This window comes from Capra hircus, chromosome 25 (genome assembly GCF_001704415.2).
Source record: "Capra hircus breed San Clemente chromosome 25, ASM170441v1, whole genome shotgun sequence".
Taxonomy (NCBI): domain Eukaryota; kingdom Metazoa; phylum Chordata; class Mammalia; order Artiodactyla; family Bovidae; genus Capra; species Capra hircus.
The window spans coordinates 37,827,067-37,843,014 of NC_030832.1; the positions used below are offsets into that span (position 1 = coordinate 37,827,067).

Below are 15,948 nucleotides of genomic sequence, written 5' to 3' on the forward strand. Positions count from 1 at the left end.
TAACCACAATGTTCAGGGGGCTTTTGACAGAGGAAGCTCAAACCATGAAGTTTGTGGGGTGGTGGTGGTTGGGGTGGGGTGAGAGGGCAGAGAACCTGACTTCATCAAAGTGACACAAATATCAACCCAGGGAGGCTGTACCATACCTGTGTGGGGACCAAATAAAACTATATTCACACCAGGGTGAATTCATTAGCGAAGACTCCTCACGCTCTGTTTTACTGTCCCATCTGAAGTCATCTGATGTCCCCTCTGAAGCTTAGTCCTGATAAGGAAAAGAACCAAACAACTGACATTTCGGCTCACCTGGGTCTTTCTTCCCTTTCAAGGCTTTCTTACCTCTCAGTTAATGCCTGTCTGTTGCTGAATGGTTCACAAGAAGTCTCTCTGGACTAAAGAAAAGATAGGAGAAAATCTTCTGCTGGAAGCCCGGGGACAGATAATTGTTCGTTTCACTACCGAATTTATCTCTTGGCAAGAGAAAAGAGCACCTTGACCCCGACGTGATTTGAACACGCAACCTTCTGATCTGGAGTCAGACGCGCTACCGTTGCGCCACGAGGTCCTGGTGGCGACTCCTCCTCTAACGCCTTAGGGGGACAATTTCAGAGGTTGTCAGGTGTAAGCTCTGTTCTGCTTTTGTTTTCTTTTACTGCTCTTACTACCGTTTAGGAATGACTGTAAGCTCTTTGTCCCTTTTATAATGAGTCTATTCAAAATGAGATGTAAACGAAGCAGGGTCAGGAGTTTAGGGCTCAAGGAATATTCGACTCCCTTCATTCCGGGAAACCCACTCTCCCTACAGAGGTGTTTTGTTTTGTTTTGTTTTTCAGGGAGGGATGTTTGGGAAGAGATTGGAAAATGAGAAGTTCGGCTGTCAGGGAAGGCGGGGTGGGCTGATTGGCGCTCCGGGTGTTTTCTTTTTTTCCAGTCCTGCAGGCGGAACGCCAGGAGGATTTGCATGTTGAGGGGGTGGTGTCACACCTAGGGAGGAACACAACTTCCCTTTCACAGAAAGGGGCTTAGAAATTTTTTGCTTTAAAAAATTAACATATTCACACATGGGAGACGGGGTAAATTAGGAGTTTGGGATTAAAACATACACTCTATATAAAATAGATAAATAACAAGGACCTACTCAACTTTTGCTATATCTTGCACTATTCTTTAATGGAAAAGAACCTGAGAAAGAATGCATGCTCAGCCATGTCTGACTCTTTGTGACCCTATGGACTGTAGCCCACCAGGCTCCTCTGTCCATAGGATTTCCCAAGCAAGAATCCTGGAGAGGGCTGCCATTTCCTTCTCCAGGGGATCTTCCAGACCCAGGGATTGAACCTGTGTTTCTTGTGTCTCCTGCACTGGCAGGATTCTCCACCACTGAGCCATAGATGTATATATATCTGAATCACTTTGCTGCAACCTGAAATATTGTAAATCAATTATATTTCCTTTAAAAACATTAAAAATTAGAAGTTTAATAACTCCAAAGTCACCCAGAGAAAAGCAGTTTTGAAGAGGGCAATGTGGCATAAATAGACTGTTTAAGGTGATAGATCAATGTATGTTAGCATGCTGAAGAAAGGGTTAATTGAAAAGATAGAATTTGAAGATGCCGGAAAGAAAGATAACCATATAACCAACGAAGCAAATCCCTTTCACAGTGAGACTGGCTCCTAGGTCCATGGGATTTCCCAGACAAGAATACTGGAGCTGGTTGCCATCTCCTTTTCCAGGGGATCTTCCCAACCAGGGATGGAACCTGTGTCTCTTGTGTCTCCTGCATTGGCAGGTGGACTCTTTATCACTGTCCCATAGACGTATATATAGTGAGACTGAAGTAAAAAGTGAAAGTCGTTCTTTGCAACCCCATGGACTGAGTTCTCCAGGCCAGAATACTGGAGCGGGTAGCCTTTCCCTTTTCCGGGGGATCTTCCCTACCCAGAGATCGAACCCAGGTTTCCCGCATTTGCAGGCGGATTCTTTACCAGCTGAACCACAAAGGAGGCATCCTAAGTCTTCTATTTCAGATTTGACTTTTCTAGGAAGAGAAGGGGGGGACAGAAGCTCTCCCATAATGCATTAAACAAGGATACTATGGATAATTTTATTTCACTTCTGGGTGGTGAGAGGACGACTCCTCTCTCGCCCAATGAGGTCTGTGGCGGTAGTGGTAAGTTACATGTGTAGAGGAGCCCTAGCAGGCTACCCAGTCCGTGGGGAGAGCGACTGAGCTCATCAGGTGAAAGAAGGGGGAATAGAAGCCAGATGAACACAGAGCAGGTTGGTTATAGATGTCGGGGTTTCAGGGGAAATAACGTCATTAGAGAAACATTAATTTATTGGTGTTCAGTGCCCAAATATACACTCGGGCTCTCACCCTAGTCTCCGTTATCCAGGGGGGTGGGGTAGGGGGTTGGGGTGGGGTGGATGCCCTTCCCACGTCCCGCTTTCCTATCCCCATTCCGGGGGCGCCAGGCGGGACAGGAGGAGACTGTCACCTGTGGGCCAGAGAGGCCGGTGTGGACAGTAGGGAGTAGGTTTGGCGGCGACGTGGCCTCTGCACCCGGCTGCTCTTGAAATGCTGACAGAAGTACGAAAGTCGCGGAGAAGCCTCCAAGGGGACCATCAGCGCGCTTGCAGGCGGAGTTAAACTTCTAATTCTTAGACAGTCTTCCTTAAATACCAATATGCAAAATGTGAAAAAAAAGAAAGGGTATCTTGAGGCTTGTTTACCATCACCAAGGATACCAAGTGCGGGGCGGGGCTTTCTGGGGCGGGGCTTCCGTGGCCCCGCCCAATGATTACCAATCCCTAAGCAGCTTTCTGCTGGGCTTTTAAGACCCTTGCTGGGCGGTCCTGGGTTCAGCAGGCTTTTCATTTCCAGCTAGCGCTGTGATCCTGGAACAACCAAAATTCACCAACGAACTGTGGGACGTATCGTGACTCACCTGCGCAGATAGCAGGTGGGGTGAAAGAGGGAAGGGACGCTCCGCGGCGAGGGAGGCCCGCAGGCGCTGCTTCGGGGTGACTTCCCCTGGGGAGTCAGGTGGGGGTGGGGACGGGGACAGGCACCACGCCCCATTGTGATACGTCCCGAGCCTCAGCGGGGATTGGCCGGGCAGACGTGGGGTGTGGGGTGGGTATAAAGCCCTGGTCGCCAGGGCCAGCACTGGACACACAGTCTTGGTGCCCAGAGGCGGCCCCTCAGCTCCTGCTCCTTCTGCTGGCCCCTTTCTTCCAGGCACCTTTTAAAGATGACGCTACCGAGGTGACCACTCGGGGCAGCAGCTCCTCTTCGGAGTCTCGGTCATGGACTCTGGTCTCCCATTTCTTCATCCCTTGGGGAAGCTAAAAACAAAGGCAGAGAAACACAGAAGAGCTGAGACCCGTTGGGTTTGGAAGGAAAAACTATTGTTCTGATGCTGGTGGAATTGTGGCAACAGGATGCCACCACCAAGATGAACACCAGGAGCTCAGCGACCCTCAGGAGATTATGGGAAATCTCAACCAGCTTCAGGAACCGTGGCTGACAAGGGAAAGAGACGAGAGGGTGTGAAAGTACCATGGACAGTGGGATCCACTTTCAGGACACCGGAGCGCAAAAGAGAACCTCAGAAGGGATAGATGTCAGGTACTTGTCACAGCAAGTCGTTTCCAGTGTTGAAAAATCTACAGACCTCTTTGACCAGGGAGATGGAAGAGGTCAGGTGGGCAGGTACTGGATGAACCTGGAGGAGGCTGAATCATGACAGGTGCTCACTGCTTGGAGCACCAGCCGGAGAGGAAGATGTGGGTAGAAACTTGGAACACATCAGAGCCCGAGTGAGCACCATCGTCAGGTTCAGGGTCTGCAGGAGGGGAAAAGGAAAGGCTTGCTGAGCAGTCAGCCTCATTTAGTGCATTTTCTTTTCCATCAAAGCAGACGAGTGAGCATGTGAGTCCCCACTAACGACGTCTTCATGGAGGAGTTGCCAGCACAATAGCTGTCCCACCTGTGACATTAACATGCACTCCTACCAGGCACACTTGGAGAGCAGTGTGTCTGTGGGGTGAGGTCCACGTTCCTTGCGCCCCATGGCTCCCTTCTGAGCTGTGGGAGGCCTCCTTCCACCTGTCCAAGAACTGAGGGTGAGAGGTTTCTGGCAATCTCTCAAGGAATCTGGGTAATGGTTAATTATGGTCTTGTTTTGAACAGGCTCCCCCTCCCATTATCTTAGCATCCCACCAGGTCCAGCTACCTTGAAAATTCACATCGTTTGCATGGGGACCTCCGCAAAACATGAAAGGAGGAAGAACCTCATAAAGTTTTCCCCAGCATTTAAATATGAAAAATTTGAAATCTAATGGATGGCTGAAAGAATTTTACAGTTTATACTTGTATCCTGCAAACATTTATCATTAATATTTAAAGGCACTTAACTTTAGCACATATCCATCCATCCCCCATTCACCAACCCATCTTATTTTTATCCACTTCAAAGAAAACTGCAGACATCAGTAAGCTGGTACATCAGTAGTCCCGTACATGTGTTGGGTTAGACCCGGGGAGCCCCTTCTGTGCTGGCTGCCTCCATCCTGTTCCTCACCTTCATGGAGAAGCTGCAGGAAGCTCCCAGGTGAGGGAGACCCAGAGCACCCAATGGCAGGCAGGTCGTGTTGCTAGACAGCAAGGAAAAAGATTATTTTAGTTGCACCCACAGGAATGGGATCAGAGAGCTGGCGACAGATTGAGATAACCCATTAGCCACTTGGCAGAGCTTGCTTTAGACTTTCATCTCTCTTCTCCCTTTCATTGGACTTCACTTCCAATTACAAAACTCAATGGGTTTTTATTCCCCCATTTAAAAAAACTGAAGTATAGTGGATCTACAGGCTTCTCTTGTGGCTCAAACCCTAGAGAGTCTGCCTGCAATGTAGGAGACCCATGTTCGATACCTGGGTTGGGAAGATCCCCTGGAGAAAGAAAGGGCAACCCACTCCAGTATTCTTGCTTGGATAATCACATGGACAGAGAAGCCAGCTACAGTCCACAGGGTCGCAAAGAGTTGGGCACAACTGAGCGACTAACCCATAGTTGATTTACAATATTGTGTTAGTTTCAGGTATTTAACAAAGTGATTCAGATATGTATTTCCAGGTTCTTTTCCAGTATTGGGTATTACAAGTATTGCACATAGTTCCCTGTGCTATACAGTAGGTCACTGTTGTTGATACACAATTAACATGTATATCTGTTATATATATAAGTGTGTATCTTTTAGTCCCACACTTCTAATTTACTCCTCTTCCCTCCTTTCCCCTTTGGTAACCCTAAGATTTCTTTCTACGTCTGTACAAAACTCAATGGTTTTGAAGTGAGGATCTGCAGAGACCAATTTGAACTGTTTGCAACTTCCTAGAATTCAGTCACTCGATGAGACTGCTTTGGGGAAGGGGGTTTAGAGGAACTTGAGAAGGTGACAATGTTCTTCAAGACAAAAGCTGCCCTCCTGAGTGGATTCGTCTCTGAACTGCTCCTCTGAGGCTGAGATGCTTCCTCTGCGAATGACGCCTCTGATACTTGCCTCAGCTCTGCTGTGGGGTGCCATGTGTACATCTGGGCTCCATCTACACTTTCTGGAGCTCAATTCCTGGTTCTCCCAGGAGCTGCTGCCCAGGTCTTCAGACCTCCCAGCAGAGCCCCAGGTCTCAGTGCCCGCAACCCCAGGCCACCCATCCAAGGGCCTTGCCCCCACGTGGGTTCCCTTTCTCGAAGTCCCAGTCCCTCCCATTTGAGCATCTCCATTGTCATGCTGGGTCACTTCATTGTGGAGATGAAGGTAGGGGACAGGACCATGCTGAGGCTTGTTCACTCTCACCATGGAAACTGCCAGTGGAGTCAGGGTCCTGGACCCAGATGGAAGAGGAGGTCTCCCAGGTCTCCTAAGGGTGACTCCAGGAAGTGTTTCTGCTTGGCTTCCCTACTCAGGCTCTACCATGTGCTCTGTTCTCCCTCAAAATCAGCCTGTGCTGGGAGGAAGCATGGCCCTGGGGACCCTGGGTTTCCTGGAGGTGTTTCCCCTCTTTGACCAGACATGATAGTTGCGAGTTGCTGTCTCTGAGCTGCTGCAATTTCTCTGGTAACTGTGAGGCATCTCCCGGTTCTGCGAGAGATGACAGGACTGGAGAGAGAACAGGCAGGACCAGGGGACTGAGGCAGAACCTGCAAGGGGCAGGATGCGGCACAATAGGGCCCTGAGGGACAGGGACAAGGAGCAGATCTGGAGGGCCTTTAACCCATGTAAAGATGGGAGACGGGGACCAGATTCCCACTGTGATGCTCCAGAAGCCATGACCTCCGACTGGGAAGATTTGGGGGGGGGGGACAACGATAAAAGCCCAGGTGCAGGCCAAATACTAAACAGAGAGGGTCTGGGCGCAGAAAGACGGGTCTCTGGCTCTGTGCCTTCTGCTGATCCCTTCCAGAAGCTCTGTAAAGGTGACCCCAGTGAGGAATCTGCCCTTACCCCAAGACCCAGCTCATCTTACAGGCACAAACTCAGGCCTTGGCTCTCCTGCACCCACTGTCCCCTCCTCCACCTTATTCCCCATCTCTGTCCACGGCTGGGGCTGCTGCACCCGGCGCTCACATCTCCCAGGGCCAGCCTGGCTCAGTACCAGGCTTGAGGTCGTGGTAACAACTGCAGATCCTGAGCTCCTGTGCATATCCGTCTGAGGCCACCAGAGGGAGCTGCTGAGTGCTAGAAACTGGGCTGGGACTGGGGCTTCAGGGAACAGAACAGGTGTAGGGTTGAGAAATGAGGTGTGTCCGATGCCTCGGTGTTCCTGAAAAGGTGTCCCAGTGAAGACTTCTGAACAATTGGAGAGTAATGTTTGAGAGTAAACGAACAAGGTTTAGTTTAGTTTAGTCGCTCAGTCGTGTCCGACTCTGCGACCCCATGAATCGCAGCACGCCAGGCCTCCCTGTCCATCACCATCTCCCGGAGTTCACTCAGACTCACATCCATCGAGTCAGTGATGCCATCCAGCCATCTCATCCTCTGTCGTCCCCTTCTCCTCCTGCCCCCAATCACTCCCAGCATCAGAGTCTTTTCCAATGAGTCAACTCTTTGCATGAGGTGGCCAAAGTACTGGAGTTTCAGCTTTAGCATCATTCCTTCCAAAGAAATCCCGGGGTTGATCTCCTTCAGAATGGACTGCTTGGATCTCCTTGCAGTCCAAGGGACTCTCAAGAGTCTTCTCCAACACCACAGTTCAAAAGCATCAATTCTTCGGCGCTCAGCCTTCCTCACAGTCCAACTCTCACATCCATACATGACCACTGGAAAAACCATAGCCTTGACTAGAAGGACCTTAGTCGGCAAAGTAATGTTTCTGCTTTTGAATATACTGCCTAGGTTGGTCATAACTTTTCTTCCAAGGAGTAAGCGTCTTTTAATTTCATGGCTGCAGTCACCATCTGCAGTGATTTTGGAGCCCCCCAAAATAAAGTCTGACACTGTTTCCACTGTTTCCCCATCTATTTCCCATGAAGTGATGGGACCGGATGCCATGATCTTCCTTTTCTGAATGTTGAGCTTTAAGCCAACTTTTTCACTCTCCTCTTTCACTTTCATCAAGAGGCTTTTTAGCTCCTCTTCACTTTCTGCCATAAGGGTGGTGTCATCTGCATATCTGAGGTTATTGATATTTCTCCCTACAGTCTTGATTCCAGCTTGTGTTTCTTCCAGTCCAGCATTTCTTATGATGTACTCTGCATATAAGTTAAATAAGCAGGGTGACAATATACAGCCTTGATGTACTCCTTTTCCTATTTGGAACCAGTCTGTTGTTCCATGTCCAGTTCTAACTGCTGCTTCCTGGCCTGCATACAGATTTCTCAAGAGGCAGATGGGTCTGGTATTCCCATCTCTTTCAGAATTTTCCACAGTTTATTGTGATCCACACAGTCAAAGGCTTTGGCATAGTCAATAAAGCAGAAGTAGATGTTTTTCTGGAACTCTCTTGCTTTTTCCATGATCCAGCGGATGTTGGCAGTTTGATCTCTGGTTCCTCTGCCTTTTCTAAAACCAGCTTGAACATCAGGGAGTTCACAGTTCACATATTGCTGAAGCCTGGCTTGGAGAATTTTGAGCATTACTTTACTAGCATGTGAGATGTGTGCAATTGTGCAGTAGTTTGAGCATTCTTTGGCATTGCCTTTCTTTGGGATTGGAATGAAAACTGACCTTTTCCAGTCCTGTGGCCACTGCTGAGTTTTCCAAATTTGCTGGCATATTGAGTGCAGTACTTTCACAGCATCATCTTTCAGGATTTGAAACAGCTCAACTGGAATTCCATCACTTCCACTAGCTTTGTTCGTAGTGATGCTTTCCAAGGCCCACCTGACTTGACAGCTTTAAAGCCATCCTGAATGTGACAGTCATTCTCTGTTTGTATAGTTTTTGCAAATGTGTACTGTTTCATGCAATCATTTCATATCAAGTGATACTGTGCCAAAAAAAAAAAAAAGCCATCCAGTATTGTAGATAACTGTGACTGAAGGAAATGCGGGTCACAGAGGGAGATTAGAATAGAGAATGAGAAACTACGTCTTATGAATGTCTAGAGACAGTTTTCACAGGCGCAGAGAGGCAGTCTGTTGGATCTAGTGTTGGCTAAGAATCATTAAAACTTCAGGGCATGGCTTAGAAAAGAGCCCAGGTTTAGAGGTGTGGAAAGTGAAGATTCTTCTGTTAAGGAAACATGGTAAGATGGACTCAAAGGCTAATGGCTATGGTAGGGTAGGATGAGGGGTGATTTCGTTATGTGCCAGAATTTGAACTTGAAATTTTCCAGGACTCTAGTTTATTCTTAGGAACTTACCTCTCCTTGACGAGAAGACACCAATTAAACGTGAACACTGGAGCCAGCATTTAGTTCAAAATACATCCATGAATTGCAAGAGGTCTTTACAATATTAATGGAATATTAATGGAAGTCGAAGAAGAAAAAAATCATTTTGGGGGGAGAAACATGCAAAAACTCCTTCCATAACAAAGAATGGGGTGAAAATGAGTAATGACGATCAAAGGAGGTGAAGTTGCATAAAAAAAATAACTCAAGTACCAGAAAGTTAGTACTCCTACAAACCCAGGCAGGTAACTCAGGAAGAAAACCATGGCTTCTATGTTGCAGGTCAAGTTCTTTCCAGGGAGATGATACAAGCTATAACCTGTGGCTGGCACTTGATGCATCCTTTTTAAATTAATTACTTTAATTGGAGGCTAATTACAATATTGCGTTTTTTGCCATACATTGACATAAATCAGCCAGGGGTGTACATGTGTCCCCCCCCCCAGCCTGGACACCCCACCCACCTCCTTCCTCACCCCATCCCTCTGGGTTGTCCCAGAGCACAGGCTATGAGTGATGCATCTTTTTAAAGCCATTTTTTAGAGCAGCTTTAGGTTTGCAACAAAACTGAGAGTGGAGTACAGAGATTTTTCAAATACTTCCTGCCCACCCTACATGCATAGCCTCCCTGATTACCAACACCACTCAGCAGACTATTACATTTTCTATGAAGAATGATCTCCACCGACGCATCATAATCACCTGAAGTACAGTTTATCTTGGAATTCACGCAACGTATATTCTATGGGTTTTGGACAAATGTATAATGGCATATATCCATCATTATAACAGCATAAAGAATATTTTAAAATCCTTAATATCTGTGCTCTGCCCCCTGCATTGGGAGCTCCAAGTCTTAGCCGCTGGACCACAGGAGAAGTCCCATGTCTGACTTCAGTGTCTCTAGCGCTCAGTACATAGCAATGTGTATTTGGTGAATGAATAAGTGACTGATAAAAATGAGTTTGATAATCAACTCCTCGGAAGTCACTTTCCTGAGGAAGCCATCAGTTCACTGGTCCAATGCCTACTATCCACTCAGTTCTTATTTTGACACACATTGTTTCATTTAAATCCTACAACAATGATGCCAGGTAAGCATTATATCCCTATTTTACAGAGAAGGAAACTAGGATTCAGGCTATTGACGCATCTTGCCCAAGTCAGAATTGCTTAACCAGAAAGGGTTATCGCCACCTTTCCAGGAAGAACAAGATGGTGGTAAGGCATCATCATTGCGCCTGGAGGAGGGGCACAAAGGAGTTATGTATCCCTACGGTATTGCTTGTTTCCGACCTTAGGGTGCAGTCCCAGAGCGTGGACACACAGTTACTCTGGAATCAAACCTAAGTAAAGTGAAAGTCACTCAGTCGTGTCCCACTCTTGCAACCACTTGGACTGTAGCCCACCAGGCTCCTCTGTCCATGGTATTCTCCTTCTCCAGGCGATCTTCCCGACCCAGGAATCGAACCCGAGTTTCCTTCATTGCAGGCAGATTCTTTACTGACTGAGCTATAAGGGAATCTTTTCCTGGTAACCGGGGATTCCTTGAATCTCCCATCAGGCACAGTTGGGACAAAGATCTTAATATGCCCCTGTCATCCTTCACAACAAATTTAAGGCGACAGAGTAAGAAAGCTAAGATGCTGTTCCCCTATTCCCCCCCACCCCCTCGTTTTTTTGGTCCCTTCCAATCTCCTCCTGGGGCTGGAAGCCCAAGGTGAGCCTTATCACTTCCACTCCTACTCCGTCACCCCCTCCCGCTTCCCGCCGGGCTTCCCCACTGCGGGGTCGCGGGACTTTGCCTATGTTACTTCGCCCTTCAACTCATGGCGCACTTGCAAGCCCAGCCTCCTCCCTTTCCCGACCTGCTTCCCGTGAGCCTCTGCTTCTGGCCCCCAGAGGGCATGCTCCCTACCCAGCAGTCCTTGCGCAGCCCCGCCGAGCGGACAGCCAGGACTCCAAGATGGCGTCAGTCGGTGAGTCTCCGGGTCCATTTAGGGCTACTCGGGTGGAGGCAGGAGTCGGGGTTTGGGGCCCAGTTCCCAGAGTCGCACAGGGGAGAGAGGGACAGAGTGCAGGAGTGCCTCCCCTTCGCGCAGGACCTTCGCCGCGCCCTCACTTGAGGCCTACCGGACCCTCTGTTCAGGGTCCAGCACCGCCCGACCCTCCTCCTCTCGCCCAGCGGTGCCTCCCGGCTGCCCAGAGCCGGCGCCGCTCGGCTGCGGCGGGGAGGGCGACAGCATCCCGGCGACGCGCCTCGGGGCCTGGGAAAGCGCACCTCTGACCACCCTCCTCTCCTCGCTGAGGAATGGCACTCTTATCCCTGCTCTGGCAGTTTCTTTGCACCTGAGCCCTCCGTGTTAAGCGGAAACTCAGATTCAGTTTCCAGAGGAGCTATGCATGGGACAGAGCCTGACACCACGGAAGGGTCGACGCTTGAGTGTGTTGAATAGGCTTAGAAAGGTGAAGTGACCTATTCAAGGTCACTAGTGGTGAGTGGGCTGAGGTGGGATTCAAACCTAGGCTTCTGGGGTCTTGTGGTAAACGGAGCTTTTAATCACACAAGTGACCGTATGACCATCAGCCTTTTCGATGATGTGCGTGTATAAATCTCGACACTCACCAGACTGTCCCCACTGATTTTTTAAGAAATACTGGAACCACCATATTTTAGCTCTGGATCCTCACAGTAACCTTGTCAGGAGGTCAGTGCCGGGAACGTTGATCCCATTTTAAAGGTGAGGAAAGTAACGGGTCAGAGATGTGGTATGGCTTGCCTGTGGTCACACTGCATGATAATGGCAGAATTCTGACTCATGGGTCTGTGTCTTCCCTCAGTTTCTATATTCTTAAATCTCAGCCTGGAGACAGGAAAAGGGGGTCAAAAAAGATGGTAACGATGCTTTTTTTTCATCTGTAAGAACGGGCATGAGAATATTTATCCAGGGTGGTTGTGTTGTGTAAACAGGACAGCGTGGGAAAAGGAAACCTTGAGTCTTGGTTTCTTATTGTAGCAGAGAGTTGTGGAGAGCACTGTGAGGTGCTCGGAACACTGCCTGGGCCACTGTCGAGTGGTGCCATCCGGCTTTCCCTGCGTGACCTTTGGGTGAGGTCGTGTCACATCTGGCCCATCACAGTCACCCAGGTGAAGGGACTGAAGTCCGTGTACTGATGAGCTTTTAGGTGACATTTGTCACCAGAGCATAAAGCCACTGAATTCAGTATCAGATAAAGTGATGGGAGTACCAACAGTGATAGATGAGATCTGGGTTGATAGAGTGGCCCAATCAGCCGGATTTCCTGTGGCCTATTTTTTGTATGATTTGTGAACCAAGAATAGTTTTTATGTGTTTTAAAAAATATTTGTTCAGGGACTTCCCTGGTGGTCCACTGGCTAAGGCTCTGTGCTGCCACTGTGGGGAAGGGCTGGGGGTGGTGGGGGTTTGGGTTCCATTCCTGGTCAGGGAACTAAGATCTTGCCTGACTTGCAGTGCAGCATGTGTGCATAAATAGTTGTTTTTTGTTTTTTCTTTTTTTAAGACTATGTTACAGAGACCTTGTGTGACCTGCAAAACTTAAAACCTTTCACTCTCTGGTTGGATTTAGCACACAGAAGACACTTGTCTCTCCCCGTGTTCCTCCATATAGGTGGACAGTATGCTTTTTGAAGTCATAAAATCAAGTCAGGTAGTCACCTGCCCTCCCAAGAACCTGTGGTCCTTTCTTAACCTTCAGTGAAATTCTGTCATGACCAGGAACTGTGTGTGGGGAACTCTCACCTTCAGATAGCTCACAGACAGGCAGGAAGACAGATAATAATAATTCCTATTTACATAGTACTTGGAGCTCAGTAGCAAGGTAGGTACTATTCCTACTTTATTTTACAGAAGAAGAAACTGAGGCACAAAGAGGGCAGTAACTTGCCTGAGGGCACACAGCTTCAAAGTGGCACTAAACCCGGAATACTTGATGGTAGCGTCTGCTCTGTTCCTCACCACGCTCTACTGGTGTGAGGCAGCCCCTGCAGAGGAGTGTGGGGGGCGGGGGGTGGGCAGTATGCGGCCAAGGACCGAGGCCTTTGTGTTCTGCTGAGGGAGAAACTCTTGGAGTGAGTGAGTGTACTTGCATCTCTGATGAATCTGATGGTCTCTTGGAGTTCTGTGATGGTGCTGTACTTGGCTCTCCTTAAGGCTAATGTGTGTGTGTGGCTTTTTTTTTCCCTGTGCTTATACATTTCTTGGTTTTGGTTACAGAAATGCTCTTCTTCATAGTACAGATATGTAACTCTTGGAGCTACTCTCCATGGGGTTGCAAAGAGAGAGACACAACCGAGTGACTAAACCATTACACAGACACGTGAATATGAAGAAAAATGAACGGTTGGCTTTTTTTCTCCTGTGATGTGCCAAGGCACTTGTCAGCCCCTGAATGAGAATGCAAGACAGTGTGAATGTGCCATTAAGCCTGATGATGGCCCTTGCCCTTGATAAGAGCTCATGGTGGGATTCCCCCCCCCCCCCCCCCCCGCCGTGAACTCTCAAGGTTAGTCCTTAAGGAGCCCAAGCTTTTCCTTAGATCCTGAAAATGGAGAAGACACCTTGGAATGGTTAAATCTGGCTCCTCTTGGTTATCTTTAAGAAGCAGCGCCCCTTGACTCCTTGCTCTGAAGAGTACGCCTGCCAAACAATGTTTTAAAGTTGACATCTGGGAAGAGGACAGCGGAGAGGCCATTCCCTCCTTTTATGAGCATTCACAGGGCCAGCCCCTCCCTGGCCCCTTTCCTCTGTTACTTTTAAGCCCAGAGATGAATATAGTATGGCCTCAAACAAGAGCCCTTCCTGTGTTCAGATTCTCACTGGGAAATGATCTGGGGCCCATAGGGCCTCTGGAATGGCTCTAAGTCATTTGACGTCTGTGCTCTGAGGTGGGATGCTCGAGGTAGGAGTCAGACTGGCTTCAGGAGCGTGGGAACCAGACCTGAGGTCGAGTTGTGCCCCCACGGCCTGCAGGCTCTCTGCCTTTGTTCAGGATTCGCCAACTTCTGAGTCAGTTTTCCCCACTCCTCCTTACAAAATAAAGGCATCCATCCTCCATCTCTCTTTCATGGCCCTTAGTTCCCTTTTTATAGTTATTCCTAGCAGGCTGTTATTCAGGATCTTGTTCTGCAATACATAGACTCTGGCTTAAGATAATCTATTTGGTGTGACCCGTTTACCCATAGTATTACTTACGTGCAGCCTCTGTTTAGTGATGGTACTGAACGCATCATTATTGAGTGGTTGACGTGACACAGACAGATGCTGTGTGTGTTACCGGGAGACCCTCTCACTGGGTGTTGTTTTTGTGTTGCCCTTTTCAGTGCCACTGAAGGAGAAGAAGCTCCTGGAAGTCAAACTAGGGGAGCTGCCAAGCTGGATACTGATGCGGGATTTCACCCCTTCAGGCATCGCTGGAGCATTTCAAAGAGGTCAGAGCCTTATGGGCATGTGTAAACAAGAGCAAGCCTCTGGGTCTTCAGGTCTTTTGTTCACCCTGAATTAACTTGGCCAGTTTTATGCCTGTAAGTTATGTAGAGGACAGAGATTGTTAGGCCTCGAATTTCCATGTTTGATGGGTCCTGTGAAAGGCTGGCTTGAAAATATTTCAGATGAGGATATGTTTTCTCCTGTCTGGAATGTGTACCACTGCCTCTGTGTTAAAGAAATGTCATTAAGCCTTAAGAGGAAAATGAGCTGGAAGCACAGGGGACTCTAGCCTGCGATGCTCGTCTCCCTGCGAGCCCAGACTTGCAGGATGGACATCTGAAACGGTCTGTCTCTCAGGTCTGTCCTTTCACAGTGCGTGACCAGGCAGATCAGTCCTGTCATCATGTCATGGGACCTGTGTGGTCGCCAGCCCCCTGGGGGGTGGGCCGGGGGCTCATTGTTTTCCTTTCTAATTCTGACCACCCTCTGCTGTCTTTTGCGTGCTGTTTCCTCCTGCGCTGAGGCCTGTCCTCAGTTTTGCCCTCTCCCGTTAGAACGTGTCCTCAGAGGAGTGGCCTCCCCCCTGTTCACAGGTTACTATCGGTATTACAACAAGTACGTGAACGTGAAGAAAGGGAGCATCGCGGGGCTCTCGATGGTGCTGGCGGCCTACGTGTTTTTAAACTACTGCCGCTCTTACAAGGAGCTCAGTGAGTCTCTTCTGGATTGCTTTGCCTCTGGTGGGGTCTCCCCTGACAGGGTGGGATTGGTTCACCGTCTCATTTAGAAGTCACCCCACAGACAGCTGAAGAACTGGAGGGACCTACCAGAATATGGCATGTTTCAAGGGAGAAAACTGGCAAAGAGAAAGTCAGGAAAAGTAAGGTGAATGTGAGGTGAAAACATTTAGGCAGCGTTCTGTCAGATACTGCAGGCTCTGCCAGAGGTTGGTGGGAATCTTGGTTTCATCTTCCTAGCAGCCAGTGTGCAGAGGGGCAGTGGGTCGCAGGCTGCAGTCTGCTATCTGGGCTCTGGTGAAGCGTGGTGTCTCCCATTCTGAGATCTGAGAAGAGTCTTTTCTGGTGGGAGGCCAGGAAGTGTCGGCAGTGGCCACTGACTGGGTTTCATGGATGGTGTGCAGCCTGGGGCATCCCGAGCAGTGCTGGCCCTGAGGGTGGGCGCATGGGTGGTTTTTCTGAGCGGGCGTGCCTTCAGGGGGCAGATGAGCTCCTGATTCAAGCAGGCTGTAGGGCGTCTCCTGAAAGTTCTCAGGAGGGCTTCATGCAGTTTTGTCCGCTGCCCTCCCTGTCGCCTTGTGCTTTCTCCACACCTGAGAACTCTCTACCATTTTGCCTTTTTGACTCCAGAGCACGAGCGACTCCGCAAGTACCACTGAAAAGGGCGCACTCTGCATTCCTGACCACCACCTTTGCTGGCGCCCCTGAATCCTTTCACATCCTAATGGAGAATTAACATCCAATAAAAAATGGTACTTGGACTGCCTCACTGGCTCAGCCAATTGCCTCCCCTGTAGCTCCTGTTGCACAAGCTGGGGTGGGGTGATTGTACAGCTTCCAGAGGG

General features: G+C 49.0%; 1 protein-coding gene and 1 non-coding gene across 2 annotated transcripts; one reads left to right on the forward strand and one right to left on the reverse strand.

Moving 5' to 3' along the window:
- TRNAW-CCA lies at positions 494 to 565 on the reverse strand. Its single transcript has one exon. It is a non-coding gene; the product is annotated as a tRNA-Trp (tRNA).
- On the forward strand, positions 10,796 to 15,869 carry ATP5J2 (ATP synthase, H+ transporting, mitochondrial Fo complex subunit F2). The gene is made up of 4 exons (XM_005697871.3): positions 10,796 to 10,877; positions 14,261 to 14,368; positions 14,960 to 15,076; positions 15,734 to 15,869. The coding sequence occupies exons 1-4, from the start codon at positions 10,865 to 10,867 to the stop codon at positions 15,760 to 15,762; spliced, it is 267 nt and encodes an 88-aa protein (XP_005697928.1). The 5' UTR covers positions 10,796 to 10,864; the 3' UTR covers positions 15,763 to 15,869.